Source organism: Melanotaenia boesemani, chromosome 8 (assembly GCF_017639745.1).
Source record: "Melanotaenia boesemani isolate fMelBoe1 chromosome 8, fMelBoe1.pri, whole genome shotgun sequence".
Taxonomy (NCBI): Eukaryota; Metazoa; Chordata; class Actinopteri; order Atheriniformes; family Melanotaeniidae; genus Melanotaenia; species Melanotaenia boesemani.
The window spans coordinates 3065691-3085749 of NC_055689.1; the positions used below are offsets into that span (position 1 = coordinate 3065691).

Below are 20059 nucleotides of genomic sequence, written 5' to 3' on the forward strand. Positions count from 1 at the left end.
GCTTTCCTCCTCACTGCTCGTCATCACTTCTCCCCGGTTAACTACCCGGCTAACAGTAAAGGAGCGGACCCACTTCTCCCTGAGAGTTTTGATCATTTTTCATTCAGAGATAAGAGACGAGAATGTTGTGAGAAATGTTCATCGTGACCAGAAACAAGGTTTTCTTCATGGTGGCTGGAAGCAGGTAGAATCAGGTGAAGCTCCTCCTGAGGAGGAGGCGGAGACGCAACCTGCAGCAGCCTGAGATCAGCGTCCATGATTTTTCTGTTAGCCATTTATTCCACCAGGTTTCCATTTCAGTCATCAGTCAGATCTAATATTCGGTTTTATTGTGAATAAAGGAACATGCGGATGGATTTGAAATCCTGTTAAAAGGAAATGTTTGAACATTTTTTAAAAAGTAATGATTATGATGATTAAAAAGTAATTATTTGTAATTATTACTTTTATAATGCTGTACCTCTGTTACTATCACAGTTATTTTTGTAATGTAAAAGTATCGTGCCCAAGAATGATTATAATTAATATAATCATCCAGGAAAGAGGGATGAACCCAGTTTAGGCTTCTACTCTGACTTACACAGTTTAATATAAGGACAAAAACAGCTGAAAGGTTAATGATGAGGTGCAGTGAGGGCTGGTTTTGGTTCTCATAATGAGGACATCAGTCTAGCTCTCACCCCTCTCTGTGTCCATCCGTCCTCTTGTCTCCACTGGCCAAGTGCTTGTGTCCATCACCAGGGGTAGGGAATCCTCTGCCCTCGCATCGCTGCCCTTCTCCTCTCTGTGGCTTCAATCCAATGACGACAAGTTCTGATTGGATGGCGTGGAGGTTGACAGGTGCTCAGTGCTGCTGTACACCTGGACACTGGGAAAAAGGAAAAGGGTCATTATTTATTTTCTTCAAAGGTGAGACACTACCACATCAAATTTAAAGCTAACAGCATGAAACTATCCAGGTTTATTCCTCACACCACCTTTACTTATTGTACTGCAAGTTGTCTGAAATTCTATCTTTAAATGAGGTATTATATTAGCAAAAATGTAGTACTTTGCATCCATTTCTGGGAAAAAGTCAGAATCCTGGAAAAATCCAGGTTCCAAGTTCTTGGAGTGTTTTGTCTCTTACAGAGGGGATTTTTCTGTATCTCCATTTATCACTGTAGAAGTTAGAAGGAGGTGAATGAGATATAAAAAATCCTGGAAACATACAGGCAGGAGCAGAACTGGAATCTCTGGAGGTGCTGCTGAAGTGGAGATTTCTGACCCACAGTAGGAGAAAAACTCTAAACTAAATGTTCTAAAACATGATTTACAGACATCAGATTCAATTAAAATGATAGAAACAACAACATCTATAAAACATGAAAGGTGTCGAGATGCAGAGATTTGTTTTCTCATACTGTCCCGTTTGTGCTTCTGGAAGGTTTGAGGTTAAGTGCAGGGATTCCCAAAACTTTTCCCTTTTTACAAGGGCTGCATCCCCAGTCCTAATTCACAGGACAGCAGAACCTTGTGACATTAGGTTGAATACTGATTCTGGTCAAGTATCAGTCCTGGTTCTGTTGGATCTCAGTGCTGCGTTTGATACTGTAAATCACAGAATCCTGTTGCACAGGCTGGAAAACTGTGTTGGACTTTCTGGAGCGGTCCTTAACTGGTTCAGGTCCTATTTAGAAGGCCGGAGTTATTTTATACGATCGGCAGCTATGAATCTGAGCGAGTGGCCATGACCTGTGGAGTCCCCCGGGGGTCAGTCCTTGGACCTCTTCTGTTCAACTTGTATATGCTCCCTTTGATAATTAATGCTATTTGACCCAAAGTTATGCAGATGATACCCAACTTTATGTGTCTCTGTCACCAGATGACTGCAGTCCAATAGACTTATTGTGTCAGTGTCTGGAGCAAATAAATTCTAAAATTAAATGAAGACAAAACTGAGATTATTCTGTTTGGTAGCAAAGAGAAGAGGGTCAGCATTGGTAAACACCTGGAGACTCGGGCTCTTAAAGTCACTGACCAAGTTCGTAACCTTGGAGTGTTGATAGACTCAGACCTGACTTTCAGCTGCCACATCAAAGCTTCACTAAGAAGCTTTTTACCAGCTCAGAAACATCAACAGAATTAAAAGTTTAGTCTCCCAGAAAGACCAAGAGAAACTCATCCATGCATTCATCTCCAGTAGGCTGGATTACTGTAATGGTCTTTTAACAGGACTTCCTAAAAAGAGCATTAAACATCTGCAGCTCATCCAGAACGCTGCTGCTAGAGTTTTAACCAGGACTAAGAGATCTGAACACATCACACCAGTTTTAAAATCTTTACACTGGTTTCCTGTCAGTCACAGAATAGATTTTAAAACCCTTCTGATCATTTACAAATCCCAGAATGGTTTAGGCCCAGAATACATCTGTGATATGTTCAGAGAATATAAACCTAGCAGAGCTCTTAGATCCAAAGACTCTGGTCAACTAGTCCAGACCAGAGTCCAGACTAAACATGGAGAAGCAGCATTTAGCTGTTATGCTGCAAACAAGTGGAACAAACTGCCAGTGGAGATTAAACTTTCCCCAAATGTAGACATTTTTAAATCCAGGTTAAAAACATTTCTTTTCTCATGCTCCTATACATGAAGGCTGCATGGAAACTTTTTTTTTTTTTAACTTATCTTGCATTTAATAATTGTAATGTAATTTATTATTTTATTGTGATTATGTGTTGATGCCTTTTACTATTTCTAAATATCTGTAATGCCTTTGTTTTATGTAAAGCACTTTGAATTGTCCTGTACATGAAATGTGCTGTACAAATAAACTGCCTTGCCTTGCCTATATCTTTTCATGGGACGACACTGTTGTCTTATGAAAAAATAAACTAAAATATTTGCAGAAATGTGAGGGTGTACTCACTTCAGTGAGATACTGTATGTAGCTGAGTAACAGGTGAACCCTAACCCTATGTCTCCAGACATCAAACAGGTCTGCCTCTTTCATCAGAAAGTCTTTTGTTTTTGTGTTTCCATGTTTGCTTCTGCTCGTTGTCTCCTGAACATACGAGGATGCCCTCACTCTTAGAAATATCAAATCAAATAATCTTTTGAAGAAAGATCCATTACTCTCTGGGGGAGTGTAGACGTTTTCAAGTGTGGCCAAAACATTATCCACCTTGCCTTGGATTATTATGTATCTACTTTAATCACCTCGAAATTTAATGAATCGGATATTATTGTTGCAACGCTTCTCTTTCTATCTTTACATGAACTGAAGAATAACTTTGAGTACCTGAACTTTGTTAGCTTTTCGTGCTCCTGTTTTTACATGTTCTTATAAGAATACCACTTGGATCTTATCCTTTCTCATTTTTGCCAGCACCCTGCTCCTCTTAACCAGGTTGCTTAGACATTTACATTTAATGAAGCTGTTTTCAAGTTAAATGACAATGTCGATCAGATATGGAAACATATGGGGTGTTTTACAATAGTGTTTCTCCACCAAAAAAACAACAATGCAGGCAACAACTGAACAAAATCAATTGTACATAGAAGAGAACAGTCCTCCGAATTCAGAGAAGAGAACTCCTCGCTGAGACCCGCTGGTGGGTTGAAGGTAGATCCTATCTAAAAGACAGGGCCCTATGTGCAAGGTAGTTAGTCTGGATAAACCAGCCCTACCATCCAAGCGTCCAACGTATTCTACTGAGAACGAAGTCGCTAGAACCAGACATCTATTAATGATACACACAAAACCTGACTCAGCCGTTGTATTTTAGTCTCTGTGACAGTTGCCTGAGATGTTTTCTAAATCTTCATAGGACCTTCATTCTGCTGGGGATATTTCACTATCCAGCATGGCTCTGTGAAAACGCTGAATCTGTTCCTAGCGCCCTGCATGACGTTGACTTCTGCCTTGCAACATCCCGTTACCTTCTGCCATGATCCCAACAGTCCTCCTAACGTGCTCCCTGGTCAGCATCACTTCTTCCGCTGTGATTCCCCGTCTCCTCAGCTCTTCTCTTGCCTCCTCAGCGCTGTTGTAGAATCCGGCTGCTGTTTCCCAGTAGATCCGCATGTTTCTATATGTGGTGTTTGAAACGGATTCCCTTCACTTTCAGGGCCTTTTAAATCCTCTTGTATTCTTTGCGTTTTTGACCACGTCTGACAAGTAATCATAATCAAAATAGTCTTGTTGGATCTTTTTCTTCCTGGTTTTTTCTCCATGCATCCTTCAAAATCAATTATTTGGTTACAAATTCCTGGAAATGAATAATGAAAGCTCTTTGGGGTTTATCTGGAGCAGGTCTCTGGGGATCAGATCTCCTCAGCTCAGTTTTTAGTCCATGTTGTCTGAGGTCAGCAGTTTGCCTCGACAACTTCTGGTACCGAATTTCCTTCCTCCTCCCCTCCTGCCACTGCAAAGATGTGGATATTGTTGGAGCGCGACTCTGTAGTTTATGTTGCAGGACTCTTTGTTGTTTCGGGCAGGAGCCCAAGGCCTCGGTCACTTCAGCCACCCACCTCTTGACTTTCTCCACCCTGGACTCGCTGCTTCCACTCGGCCCGGCAGGCTGTGTACTTCCGCCCCGCCAGTTTAAGTTTACCATTCATTTCTTGTCCAAGATGACTGAATTGTTATCTTCAAGTATAGCTGTAGGTTTTTATGTCGGTTCTGAGTTTGTTAATTGCCTTGATTATTTCTTCAGGGGCCATGTTGGACCGGGCTACTTTGGCACTGTTATCCATGGCTGTAATCATGTTTTTCCATCTCGAAGGTTTTCTTTAGTCAGTTCTGGTTTCTAGGTGTTCCTCCTCCGTCCATCTGTTAGCCTGTCTAAAACTGCTGAATTTTAAGTTAATTTCGGGGAATCTGTGCTTTAGCTGGGAGGTCGACTTCACCACGTGTCTGGTCACCTCATTAGTCAACCCGGAAGTCCGCCTTTTCTGTTTACATGTTTAGTTTATTTAATTTGGTGTGTTGTTGTGTTTCTATCTCAGCTAGAACATTGCTGGAAAAGATATTCAAATTTTTGGGATTTCTGAATAAAGATTTGATTAAATGAACAAATAGATTAAAAAAATAAAAATAATAATATTAATAGTAATAATTCTGAAAGTGACGCAGTTCAGTTAATAGTTTTCTGGCCTCAGTGTTTGTTTAAACACAGTTATTCTCAGTGACTTGTTTTAGATTGTTATTCTGCTTTTTATTTATTTATTTTTTATTTATTTCTGCTATTTATTTATCTTAACGTGTGTTGTTGAGGTCTTTAGCCCCTTAATACCTGAATCAATTTAGAGTTAGGCCTATATAAATAAAAAAAATAATAACAATAAATTAATAAAATTAAATAATAAATATTCTAAAAAATAAACTCAGGTAATAGTATATAAATTAAACAAGTAAAAAAAAACGTTTTACAAACGGAAGCGGTTTGTCGCCAGATGGAGGTGAAACTGAGCTGCGTCTTATTCTCTCCTTGTTGTATCTGAGCACCTCTCCTCCTCCTCCTCCTCCTCCTCGTGCATTGTTGTTTTAACGGACCGTACCATAACCATGAAGATGGGGGTGTATTGATTGGCGGGTTGGACCTCTCTTGTCTCCGTCCATCTGTCTTACCGGAACTTTACGCCCGGTGGTCTGGTCGCAGACTGCTGGTTACACAGGTTGGTAGTTAAACCCTTCCAGAGTGCCGTTGAGCCTGTGTTAGAACGGCGGTCCTCTCAGGGTGCAGCTGGGCGGGACAACCATCCTGTTTAGCTGCTAATAAAGAAAAGAGCGTCTCGGCTGAAGACCACCGAAACAACGGACCGATCAGCGGGGGCGACGTCTCGCGGACACCCACCTGGAGCCGCTTCCTCCCTCCGGAGTCTTTGTGTGGATTTTCTCTGAACATGTCTCGTCTCAGCGCGGTGTTATGGCTGCAGTTCGTCAGTAGCATCATCAATACCTCCAGTGCCGCATCCTCAGCATCCCGTAAGTAGGATAACACACACACACACACACACTTCCTCACTAGCAATCTGGCTAATTTGGAGGCTTTTTCTCTCGCTGGGGTCAGAGCATCTGTGTGAGCATGAGGCCAGATCAGCAGCAGTGATGGATCATGCTGTTTAGGGAGGTTTGGTTCCGTTTCTTATTACAGGATGCAGAACCTTCTGGATTTTATCAGTCCGTAGCTCTGTTGATGTTTCCTCTAATCATTATATAATACAGACAGATGACTTCATTCACACTTCCAGAAGAAAATCTGTAGGATTGTTTAAAGTCTAATTAGTCCAATTTATTATAACTGTTCATATAAACTCATTCATAAAGTAAGGAACTAGCTAAGGAAGCCAGCGGATTGGGTCAAATCTTCTGTTTCATTCAGTCCTCCATTCTGAGCTGTGGAGATGAAAACCCCCATCAGAACCAGAACAGAGAAAGAAGAACTCCATTAGAACCAGAACCAGGAAGAACGACCATCTTCCTGGACCGGTCGGGGTAGAGAGGACAGGAAAGATGGCTGACTTTAAGCCAGGGATACCTGGTGAGAAAGAAGAAGAGAAACACAAATGAATGACAACAACAACGTCAGATGTTTCTACATGGATAGTAAAGAGAGCAGAGAGGAGCCCAGTGCATCATGGGACGACCCCCAGCAGCCTTGACCTATAGCAGCAGGACTAAAGGATGAATCAGGGTCACCAAGTCAGATCTACTATAAGATTTATCAGGAAGGAAAGTTTGAAGATGATCTGAAGGTAGAGAGGAGGTCTGATATCTGAAACCAGACTGGGTGCTGGTTCCACAGAAAAGGGTCTGATAACTGAAGGTTCTGCTTGCCTTTTTTACTTTTAGAACCTCTAGGAACCACCAGTAAACCTGCAGTCTGAGAGTGAAGTGCTCTGACGGTAAAATCAGGAGCTTTGAGATCTTTAAGACCCAACAGAGCTTGGCCACTATATGTGCGGAGAAGAATTTAAACTTGTAATCTGGATTTATAAGGCAGCCAGCCTCAGTCAATGTGTGTAACATGAATGAATGTGTAAAAATGCATTATGTAGCATCATGATATGAAAATCTCCAGCCAACAGATTACCTAGTGATAGGTGAGGGTGTCAGGATTGGGTATAGAAGCATCATCCACCAAATGTTTAATGGTCATGGCTCACCACTTTGATCTAAACTTCATCAGATAACCATCAATAAGTACAGTGTATGCATGTCCTGTATTTGTTCTGGTGTCTGTTGAAATCTGTTTCTTTAGATAATTTAAGAAGGAAAAGATTGAAATTTTACTGTAGTTTTTCTGTATTGGCATTAATAAAAAGCAGCTTAGGGCTAATCTGGAGTTTTGTGCTGTACTAACATCAGGATGCTTACAGAAACAGTTGAAGGTTGATTTTCCTCAGAGATGAACCGTTGATGCTTCTTGTCCAGATTCCCTTCAGAGCAGCTAATCTGCTTCACGCTGCTTTAAAGCCCTCAGTGTGTTGTTTTGTAATGTATATGAGGAAGCTGATTGCCATGCACTGCACCTGTCACACACACAGTCTGTATGCCCAGAAGGGATTCCCCATTGACAACCCTAACTCTCACCCCTAAACCTACCCATAGCCAATAGATGCACAGTGGTTCTGTCTGAGGGGAATCATGCACATTTTTTCACTGAAGTTTATCTCCACTCCAGGAGGACGTTTATTCAAAGTTCATGGAAACCTTATTTGTACATGTAGGTAGATTTGTTCTGCAGTAACAGGAACATCCATCATACAAAAACAAAACAGTAAGCTGGACAGAAACAGACACAGAAAGAACAATATAACCAGCGCTAACAATCCTCTGGGACTTGGATGAAAAAGAATGCATAAAAAGCCATAAAAAAAATGAAAGGTCATGAACCCCCTCTTGCCTAGACCCACCCCGAGGGTCAGCATTAGATCCATGTAGTACAGAGAATGTTTGCAGACACCAGGAATCAGCAATCCTAACACGTAGCATAGTAACATGACCTGGAGAAACTCAGCTAAAAGACTCTACCAAGCCTTGATATCCAAACCAAACAGTTCAAACCCCAATAAATAATATGGGAATCTAACGGTGGATTTATACTCGTGTGGCGTCTGCGTCACCACTGTAGGCGCCACATAGCTCCGCAGAGGCTAGACGCGCACCTCTTCCAGACCTGACGAGCACCCCTGCTCTGCAGACGGTTACACGGAGGTACTCCCTTGTGATTGGTCAGTTTGGGATCACGTGTTGCCGGATATCTGGATCTTCTCGCTGAATTTGTGTGTTAAGCACCGTTTTAAAAAACAATAACCGGTGGATCAAGTTGATGAGAGGCTGATCGAATTATTTCTTCATTTTCTTCCACAACCTAATAAATACACTGAACCATACTGGACGCCATTGTTGTTTTAAAACAGAAAATACCACCGAACTGAAGTGAACCTTTAAAAGAACTCCGACCAGGTGAGTTTACCAGCCGATACCACCCCTGCTGCCACCTTCAGGTTAGGAGGAGAAACTGCAACACGACACCAAACCAAGGCCCACCCCCTACGCTCGAGTGCGCGAGCAAACTCACCAGCGTCAGCTACGCCGTAAACACAGATGCCGTGCAAGTATAAATCCACCTTAAGAAAAACTAAGATCACTTAGCTATTCCTAGGACTACTTTACTCACTTCTATGGCTACTTTACTAGTTCCTTGGACTACTTGTTCCTAGTGCTATTTTCCCATTACTAGGGCTACTTTACACATTCCTAGGACTACTTTACTCTTTCCTAGGACTAGTTCATTAATTCCTGGGACAACTTTACACATTCCTAGGACTACTTTACTCTTTCCTAGGACTAGTTCATTAATTCCTGGGACTACTTTACACATTCCTAGGACTACTTTACTCTTTCCTAGGACTAGTTCATTAATTCCTGGGACTACTTTACACATTCCTAGGGCTGATTTTCTATTACTGGGGCTACTTCGCTAGTTCTTAGGGTTTGGGTTATGGGGTCTTAGGCTACTTTGCTCATTAATAGGACTACTTTACTTATTCCAAGAACTACTCATTTCAAGGATAATAAACATTTTTCAACACTAAATTTTTCTCCAACAAGCAAGAGTTTGATCTTTTCCTGAAATTCATCCTCATGTTTTAGCTTGGAGGGTGGAAGAAGAGGGAGCTTCGGGTCAGCTGGGGTTCCAGCCTGGAGATAACACACATAATGGAAAGGTTATGAAAAGGAAACATACAGGTAGACCAGGAAAACCCTCCCTTTTCTCTTCCTTCATCCACATCAGGGATAATCAGTCATCTAATTCACAAATTACTAAATGATTTACTTGTTAACTGTCAGTTCAGCAGCATGTTACACTCCTGCTGTCAGGAAGGGAGAACCGGTCAGAACCTGATGCTCTGCTGTTGGTGTGTTTGGAGGGAAAATCAGCTGGATGACCAGAGTTAATCTGTGTTTGTGTCTCTTGGTCCAGGGAGGTGTGAGGACAGCTTAGCCACTCCTCTCCCCTACAGCTCCTTCACCAGTTCTTCCATCTTTGCTGGAGGATATGGAGCTGGTTATGCCAAACTCAACAGGAACCAAGGTATGCCTCCGTAATCCGAAGCACTGAGCAGTTCCCGCTGTTGTTTATGGATGTTTGGAAATAATCTCAGTCTCTTTCATTTCATACATTTATCAGCGTTTTCTAGTAGTTCTCTTAAGAACTGGTACTTTAGGTTAGTCGTATATTAACTAGGTGAGATCCTGCGCCTTCATCCTTTTTTTTTTTTTATAAAAGTCATCTACCACTAATTTCTTTTGTTTTTGGTAGTTTTTTTTCTCAGTTTTCTCTTTGAAGGTTTTATACCATGTAAATTGGGAGGCAAGCCTTAGTTTTAACTTGATTTACAAGCTTCTAGCATAATAAAGTTAAAACACATCATTGCACGACAGTTGTTTTTTCTGTGGCTCAATAACAAGGTTAGTTCTTATGAGGCTGATAATATTGACCTTGGTCATTTTTTATGAATTAGTTCTGCTATTGTGTGAAAATAGAAATAATTTATGCTTCTAAATAGACGACTAGTATGTTTAAAGTTTTATGCTGTGTGATGTTTCCAAACATACTGTAAATTGATATTTTTGCTTTTTTTACTGGAGTCTTTCTAAACATAACATTTGTCTTTAGGAAACATCAGTTCTTCCTGTTTCACACAATAAAAGAACTTATGTATAATAATTCCTAAGCACAAACACTGACAGTTCATTTGGAGAAGATTCATGTCTGTTTTTGGATTTAAGTTCATGAAAAATAAAACTGATCATTTGTCTTTGCTTGCGTTTGGTGATGAGAACTCTGGTTTTCCATGAATGCCACCTCACATGTTGGTTTTTCCTCCAGACATCTGCACATGGAAACTGCTGATCTGAGCTGAAAACAGCATCTTTACTCTGTTTGTGCTCTTCTTAGGTGCTGGAGGGTGGTCACCTCTTGATTCAGACCGTTACCAGTGGTTACAGGTAGACCTGGGTTCTAGGAAGCAGGTGGTTGCCATAGCGACACAGGGTCGCTACAGCAGCTCTGATTGGACCAAGCGATATCGGCTGCTGTACAGTGACACACAGAAGAACTGGAGGCCGTACTTTCAGGATGGGAACATCTGGGTAAGAAGACGTCATCAGATGCTGCAGATCTCGGGGTCTGGACTGGTTATAGGCTGGTCCTAACTTGTGGTTGGTCTCCTTTTTATTCTGGTGACTACAGTCATGACTAAGGTAACATACGTATCCCTACATCCAAACCAATGTGGTAAAATAAAAAACACTGAAAACATCGGAACTCCGAATAATGTGCTGTGAGTCCATTTAGGTGAAGGTCACATATACTTGTGTTAGGGTTTATTTTCAGCAATTTGGCTAAAACACTGCCAGGAAAACCCTGGATCGGAAACGTATGGACAGAACTTGGATTTATTTAGCTGTAGAAAGCATCTCAGACACCAAATAAAGATCTGTGTGTGTGCTCTGTTTCTGTGACTGCATGCACTGTGCACATGTATGGTGTTGAAAGTGGTCTGTAAAGGTTTCCCCGTGACCGTTTTGTTTTTTTTTTTTGCTTCAGCCATGGTGATGATCTTACATGGTCAGCAAGTACAAACTATGAGTGTCTACTTTAGACAAAGCTCCTTAGTGTTTATAAAGCAGGGATCTCCATCTCTGGTCCTCCAGGACCACCATCCTGCAGATTTTCCAGAGACATTTCCTGCTCCATCACACCTGATTCAAATGAAACTCCTCCAACAGCTTGTTGTAAAGTTCTGCACAATGACCCATTCATTTCAATCAGGTGTGTGATTTAGAGAGTAAACAGGTTAGTTCAGATACCGAGAGATGAAGAAAAGTCTCTGTCAGGAAAATGCATCATATTCAGAGATCAGCTATTAAAATGACTCTGATGATCAGTGTCAGATATCTGAAGCTGCAGGTGAACATAAAGCTGGATCTGGGCCTCCGATCACCAAGAGAAACATTTACAGTGGCTCAAAAATACATGAAGACTAATTTTCAACCAGTTTTCTTCAGTGATGAATGCTGTCATACACTTGCTGGTCCAAAAGGATGCAGATCTGGATGATCCAGATGGATGGAGGTCTGGATGATCCAGATGGATGGCGGTCTGGATGGTCCTAATGGATGGAGGTCTGGCTGATCCAGATGGATGGCCGTCTGGATGATCCAGATGGATGGTGGTCTGGATGATCCAGATGGGTGGAGGTCTGGATGGCCACCATGCGTCAACAAGGCTACCACATCAGCAAGGTGGTGGTTGACTGATGTACTGGGCTGGAATACTGGGGAGTGAGATGGTAGGACCCTTTAGAGGAGTGTCTGATAAATTTACTTTACCATTTAAAAATAATGATAAATTTTATTTGTAGAGCACTTTATTTAAACAAAGTCAGCCTACTATCACTTTAAGAACATATGAAGGGTAAAAGATCTGATGTCTCAGCAGGACCTGGAAAAACTAGTCCAGCTTCCATCTTTAGTCGGCTTGATTAATGTAACAGTGTTTTTACAGGTTCTACCTAAAACATCAGTCAGACACCTGCAGCTGATCCAGAACTCTGTTGCTCCAGTCCTCACTAAGACCAAGAAAGTGGACCACATCAGTCCAGCTCTGAGGTCTTTACACTGGCTGCCTGTTTGTCAGAGAATAGATTTTAAAGATCTGCTGCTGGTCTAGAAAGCTCTGAATGGTTTAGGACCAAAATACATCAGAGACCTCTTGACCCAGTATGAACCTACCAGAACCCTCAGGTCATCTGGTTCCAGTTTCTTATCAGTTCCAGAGTCAGAACCAGACATGGAGAAGCTGCATTCAGCTTCTATGTTCCACATGTCTGGAACAAACTCCCAGAAAGCCTCAGATCAGCTGAAACACTCAGTTTATTTACAGTAGATCCAGGTTAAAGACCCACCTGTTCTCTGCTGCATGGAACTAGTTTTTATTTAGAAATCCAGATCTGCATTTGGTTATTTTACGCTGAAATCTTAACTATATTTCGTTATCTGAGCTTTTTCCTGCTGTTTTTATGTAATCAATTTTATCTTTTTTAATCTTTGTTTTTCTTTCTTTTTTTTCTTTCCCTGCACCTTGCTGTAATGTTTGTATGTTTTATGTAAAGCACTTTGAATTGTCTTGGACATGAAATGTGCTATACAAATAAATTTGCCTTGCCTTGCCTTGCCTTATATTACAGGGAATGTCAAAGTGCTTACAGAAAAACAGGAATAAAAACGTCAATAAAATACTATTTAATAGAAGGCTTTTTTAGGGTTTTTAGGTTTTGCTTAAAAGCTTCTAAAAACTGTGGACTTCTCAGGTGGTCTGGTAGGGGTTCCACAGTCTTGGGGCAGCAGTTGAAAAGGCTCGATCACCCATGCTACGAAGCTTGGTTCTGGGAACTTGGAGGGTGTTTGTGGTTGTTGAACGGAGGGTTTGTGAGGAGGTGTAAAGGGGGGAGGAGTTCCTGTAGGTAAAGAGGGGCATGTCCATGAATGCACTGGTAGGTGAGGAGGGAGACCTTGTATTCTATCCTGAGTGGGATGGGGAGCCAGTGAAGAGTTTTCAGGATGGGGGTGATATGATCTTGCTTGCGCACCCTCATCAGGATCCTGGCTGTTCTGGATGTATTACAGCCTCTGAATGCTCTTGCCAGGGATCCCTGGATGAGACAAATGGAGGGACGAGCTTCTCTGCATCCGCCAGGGTGAGGGTTGGACAGAGTTTGGCGATGTTCTTGAGGTGGAAGAATGAGGTCTTACAGAGATGTTTGATGTAGGTGTCAAAAGTAAGGTGATGGTCCATTTTAACACCCAAGTTAGAGGCAGGTGTGGAAAGGGGGATGAAAGGGGGGAGAAGGTGATGGTGGCGGAGCAGAGCTGGTGTGCAGTGCCAAAAAGAATGGCTTCTGTTTTCGAACTGTTCAGCTGGAGGAAATTTAGCTTCATCCATGCCTCTATCTCCTCCAGGCAGGTGGTCAGTGTTGATGTTGACAGCGGAGCAGAGGAGGTGGGGTTGTTTTGAGATAGAGCTGTGTGTCATCAGCATAACATAAGAATATCCCATGTCTGCTGATGATATTGCCGAAGGGGAGCATGTAGATGGTGAAAAGGGTGGGGCCTAACAAAGAGCCCTGAGGTACACCACAGGTGACATTATGAGTATGAGATTTTTAATTTCCCAGGGCGACATGCTCAGTTCTGTTTGTGAGGTATGATATGAACCAGGATGTTGTGATCGACTGTATCAAACGCAGCTGTTGGGTCCAGAAGGATGAGTAGGGATGGGGAGCCATTATCTGCTGCCATCAAGAGGTCATTGGTGACCCTGACCAGTGCTGTTTCTGTGCTGTGGCCAGATGGAAACCAGACTGAAACTTTTCAAACAGGTTATTGTGTTTGGGGTGAGCAAGAAGCTGTGCTGCAACCATTTTTTCCAGAACTTTTGACAGAAATGGAAGATTAGAGATGGGCTGTATTTGGAGAGAACTTCTGGATCCAGGGTTGTTTTTTTCAGTAGTGGTCCAATGACCGCAGTTTTTAATTCAGAGGGGATATGGCCAGCCAAGAGGGAGTGGTTTATGATTTTGGTGATGAGTGGAGAAATGGCAGAGACGTTTGCCTTCAGCAAGGCTGAAGGAAACGGGTGGAGGGTGCAGGCAGATGGCTTCACTTTCCTGATCATGTCCTTCACCTCATCCTGTGTGGCAGCAGAGAATGAGGAAAAAGCCTGGCCAATGCCAGATGTTGGGTCAGCAGTATGGGGGGACAGGACAGCTGTGGTGGAGAGGTGTGAGCAGATGTTACTGACTTTCTGTTTGAAAAACTCTATGTGCATGTTGCACCTCTCCTCAGTGGCCTTAGAGTGAGAAGGAGGGGGTTTGACAAGGTCATTTATTGTTGAAAAAAGTTATTTAGAGTTATTGGGGCTGTTATTGATGATGGTGGAGTAAAACCTGGACTGTGCAATCCTCAAAGCTTCTGCATATGCCCGTTGGTGTTCCCTGTATACCTGTTTGTGCAGTCAGTCCAGAGGCTTTGAGCCGTCGTTCAAGGACACACCCAGCCATCTTCATTTTTCGCAGCTCACAAGTGTACCAGGGTGCTGAGCGCGTAAATGAGACGGATCTGGATGTTAGGGGGGCATGACATTCCAGAAGACTGCTCAGGGACCTGTTGTCAAAATCCACAGAGACAGCAACAGAGAGGGAGTCAGTAGGGCCAGAGGAGAGAAGTTGAAGATCCAGAGCCGGCGCATCTGAGTTAATGTTCTTCAGATTTCTGAAATGGATCTGTCGCTTTGATTTGATATGGGGAAGGAAAAGGCAGTTCCATCGCTGTGATCTGAAACACCAAGATCATAAACCTGTAGATTGCTGATGGGGGTAAGGTTAGAGATGACCAAATCGAGTGTGTGTCCTCTGGAATGTGTGGGGACATCAACATGTTGCTTTAGGTTGAGGGATTCAAGCAGCTGAAGGAAATCAACAAGAGGGGGTGTCAACGGGAATATTTAAATCTCCTAGGATTATGATATTGGCAGAGGTAGTACAGAGTGTTGTGAGGAGATCAGAAATTGGGTTTTGGGGTCGATAGATAAGGAGAACAGTCATGGGAAAAGGGGGCTTACTTTTAAATGCAAGGCACTCGCAGAAAGATGTTGCAGGCAAGGAGATGGGGGACAACCCCAGATCCTGTCGCTAGGTGAGAGCGAAGCCACCACCACGGCCGGTACTGCGAGCTGCCTCCAGGTAACTGTAGCCAGATGGATAGGCTTCATTGAGGGCAGTGTATACCTCTGGCTGGTGCCAGGTTTCTGTCAAGCACATGAAGTCCCTTCTCTTTGATGTGTTCTTCAATCAGTGTGGACTTATTGCTGATAGACTTAGTGTTAATTTCACCTGCAGCTTCTGGAGGATCCTGATGGAGAGGTTCACCTGCAGCTTCTGGAGTGTTTCCTGCCACATTACATAAAAGTTGTGTTTATGAAAGGGTTTAAAACTGTTGTGCCTCTCACTAGATTGAAGACTGATATTGAAGGAAAAAAACTTGGTTTTCAATAATCAAAATATGACATCTGCAAAAAAATTGATCTATCGCATTTGTTATTGTAAAACATGAAATATAAAATTCCCTCCATTTGGAAAAGACAGTGCATGTGTTGTGTTGGTTTAAGACAGGGCTCTCCAATGGCTTAAGTCATACCTGGCAAATAGGAGTTCTGTAATGATTGGTGATCTCTGCTCTTCACATGCATCCCTCTCAGGTGGGGTGCCACAGAGGTCTGTTCTCAGCCCTTTTCTCTTTTCATTGTATTCGCTACTTTTGGGATCAGTTATGCGAAAACATAAAGGCTGGCAAACATTACAGGATTCTTCAAACCTTCACAGATTTAGAGATCACACACTTGAAAAGAGATCACACAAGAGTTCTCTCTTCTGATCTTAGAGCATGTGGTGAGCACTACGGAGCACACCACACACTAACTGATTCTTCAGCAGAGTATCAGGTTCTTCACACTCAGGACTGAGGGGAATGGCAAAATGTTCATATCACATTTTTTTTTAATTTCATATCAGTTTTATGATGTTTGACAGTTTTCTTTTTCATACAAGTATTCTTACCAACATTATCTTCTAATAAGAAAAGAATTACTGCACTTGATTGGCTTTAAATAGCCCATTTTACTGTGATAAGGACTGCATCATGTTGTGTTTTTACATGTCCAGACAGGTAAATGCATAACCAGTTTAAAGGATGATTGCCAATAGGTTGGCAGTAATTAAGTTAAAGAATTAGAATGATAATGGTTGAACATTTTTATTGAACATAGTTTGCATCAGATATCGGGTATTTAAACTGGTAATACGCTAGGAACGAATAACACATATTTTCTGTCCTTTGTAAACCAACATACATTACACAAATTGTTAATATTGAAAAGTTACAAGTTTCCCCTCCATTCAAATAAGGCTACACATATCTTAAATGAGCAATCACTAGGGTCCAACTTCCAGAAATGACACAGCTTAAGATGGTGCATCATGCACACAAAGGGTTACACAAATAAAATTTGATTGATTGATTGAAGACACGCTTGTAGTTGAAATCTTAATTTTATCTTTTTCACTGTTATCGTACTGTTTTGTTAAATCCATCCATCCATCCATCCATCCATCCATCCATCCATCCATCCATCCATCCATCCATCCATCCATCCATCCATCCATCCATCCATCCAGTCTAAAGATTTGGACACTTGTCTTTCAGACCTTTGAGGGGAACGTAGACAGTGAGAATGTGGTACGACAGGATCTCAAACACCCCATCCTGGCCCGCTACATCCGTTTCATCCCTCTACACTGGAACAAGGAGGGACGCATCGGAGTCCGGCTGGAGGTCTACGGATGCTCATATTGTGAGTATGAATGAGGAGATTCTGGTGGAAGCAGCTGCTTCTGTTCTTTTCTGCTGAAACTGTTTGAGGTGGCGTTGCTGTCAGCCCATCTGCATCTCCACTGGCCTTTTAGGGCCAGTATGGGGTTTTGGTCTGGTTTTCACCTCCCTCCTTTTTGGTTTGAACTAAACTTTCAGCCTCTGTTCCACCTACGGGGTCATAACATGACTGGAACATTTGTCCTGGATGTTTTGAAAGAGTTTTTGGGGAGACTGGACCTGAAGGTTCCTGTAAGCTAAACCATCTCCACTGGCCTCAGGATTCGCTTTGGTGAGAGCTTTTAGTTGTGCAGAATATATGGTCACTGGAGGAAGCTAGACCGGATTCTTGCAGTCTGTTTGTTGTCATGGTGGTTCTGTCTGATGACGCTGTGCTGAAGTCAGAATTTTGTCAGGACAGAGGTTCATCTCTGATGCTTTCAAAGTGACTGGGGGTGAATTTCTAAAGATTCTTTGTCATAAACATCCTATTAGAAATCCTCACAGTGAAGAACAAGAAGTTCATAACTTGTGTTTGTTTTTATAAACGATCTGTTAATTTCCATAAAATGTAACTGTAATACAGCTAAGATTAAAAATGTGACTGTTTTAGATAAACCTGCTGACCTTTCTCTATGACTGTTACTGAAACTCTGATCAGGATGTGACCATGAAGATGGTGAAAGGCAGAACATCCCTCATGATGCCTGGCGTTTGTCATTTCTGGGTGGCTGACCAGTTTTTTAATGGTTGAGTAAGTTAACGAGACTTAGAGATGGTGGGTCGCCCACAGAGAGGAAGTTAATACATGACATAATTCTTTCTGCAGCATCTTCATCTTAAAAACTGCATGATTGATGTTAGAAGGTCTTTTTCCTTTTAATGTGATGTTCCTCATCCTGTCCTCATGTCAGTTCTTTTTACCGAAACTCCCGAAAGCTGCAGAGTAATCAGAGTATGTCTACAGATGACAGGACTCAGAGCTGTTTTGAAAGTCTGAGGTGTACTGTACAGTGTGAAGAGAAATGGTGAAAGTATAGTCCCTTGTTGTGCTCCAGTGCTGCTGACAGCACAGTGATTAACTCTCGTGCCTTAATAGTTGGCAACAAATTGGAAGTGTTTTGGGGTTTAATGTCTTGGAAATACAATGTGACCGGTAGATTGACCTTTTCACTATTTCAAAGTCCAAGAAATGTGCCCTCCCCCTTGCGGTGACCTCAGGTATTGAACGTTTTTGGTGCATCGAGCATCTGTCGTTTGCAGCAAGTAAGTACACAAACATAGCAGAATGTTGACATGTTTGTGTTCACAGCAAGTATATCCCAGCCCTGAAACTAGTTTAGAACCGCAATGTTACGAGACCTTTGGAAAAAAGACAACTTATAATTTTTGATAAATATACTTACTCTCTCTCTCTATATATATATATATATACATACTCAAAAATACTTTTGAAGAACCACATTTTTATTTCTATTTATAGGTTTTAAAATAAAGAAAAACATAAAACTTTTGCAAAAAGAGGATAGACAGACTTTCTTCTATGGGATGTAGATTTTTGTGGAAATGATGTAAAAAAAATAAATAAATAAATAAAAAAGGCCATAGTTTCCAACCTAATGACAAGAAAAATAGATAAAAACTTTTAGTGCCATTATGTTGTGGAAATTCAATGCAATTATTCCATGATAAACTGAAAAACCTGCATTTCTTCATACCCGCACGCCTGGAATTGGGAAAAGTAGCAAATAAATTAAGTTAAACCAAGCGACAGCCTCTGGCGGTGAAATGTGACGCCTATGCAGAAGTGAAAAAAATTGCAGTTCCCCCCTCATCCACTAGGGGCTCCAAAACAGAGCAAATCCCCATAGACTCCCATGTTAAAAAGACCAGCTTCACAGCAGAAATAAACATGTTTAAATCCTGGTACAAAAATCCATTTTAGGATTAATAGGTCAAGTTTACCTTCATGACAACTGTAAGGGGGGGTGAATTTTCTTCTAACACATCCCTTTAGATGTTATTTAATCTTGAAATTCGGCATAATTAGGGGCCTTTTTTGATTGACAGTTATCCAATATCCGCAAGAAGGGAGAGTGCAGCACAAACGTGGTTTTTAGCCGCTAACAGCGCGCCTTAGTTTTAGCCCGCCTACCTCGGTTAGCTGGTTAGCTACCGTTAGCTTGTTAGCTCTTAGCTACAGGCAGCTCGGCATTTGATGAGTGTCAGTTGTCCACCTCCACTCTAAATTCTAGCTGTGAGTGTGAGTTTGTCTTTCTGTTTTGGCCCTTTGATGGACTGCTCACCTGTCCAGGTGTACCTGCCTCTTGCCTGCTAGTTGCTGGGACAGGCTCCAGCTGCCCCGTGACCCTGAATTGAACAAAGCGGTGTAAAAAATGAATGAATCTATCATGAATTCCTGTTGCTGATCATCATCTCAATGTGGATTTATATGATTATCACCAGTTGATAACCATTAATTCCCTGTTAATTCACACATTAATCAGTATGTCAAGAAATTTGCCAGTTTAGACCAAAATGTATAATTTAGTTTCATGCTATTGATTTTTTTTTTTCTCTCTGTAAAACGCGCTCAAAGATGTTGGTATTGCTGTGAAAACTGAAGAGCATTGGTGGTTCGATTCCTAGCTTCCTCTATCAGCATGTCAAATTGTCTCCTACCAAAAGCAGCTGCTCTGAAAAAAGAAACCTAGCATCAGAATCCCTCCTCATTAAGAGTTTATCATTACTGATGAATGTGTACACTGAAGTAAAATCACATCAAATTCAATAAGAAGTAACTAGTAAGTAACGTCTTCTTTGATCAGCAGCATGGAACTAAATGATATACTTTGGTCTAAACTGGAAAACTTGTTGACACATTGATGAATTAATGTTCATCAACTGATGATGTGTTAAGTGAAAAGTAATCACATGAATCCACAGTGACATCAACATTAGCTCATGATGAGAAACAGGAATTTATGATAGATCCAGAGTCATACTCTTCATAGCTACGTATATGGTATGTACCATTATTTTAAAGTGTTACTCATAATTCAAACGGTTAATAGTCT

General features: G+C 41.7%; 1 protein-coding gene across 1 annotated transcript in view; it reads left to right on the forward strand.

The window, feature by feature from the left end:
* Positions 1-5531: 5531 nt before the first annotated feature.
* Positions 5532-20059, forward strand: part of cntnap2b (contactin associated protein 2b) — a 39532-nt gene continuing 25004 nt past the window's right edge. The window contains exons 1-4 of the mRNA XM_041991598.1: positions 5532-5969; positions 9475-9585; positions 10453-10646; positions 16818-16965. Of these exons, the coding sequence (XP_041847532.1) occupies positions 5888-5969; positions 9475-9585; positions 10453-10646; positions 16818-16965 (535 nt within the window). The 5' untranslated portion in view covers positions 5532-5887. The remainder of the gene's footprint in view (positions 5970-9474; positions 9586-10452; positions 10647-16817; positions 16966-20059) is intronic.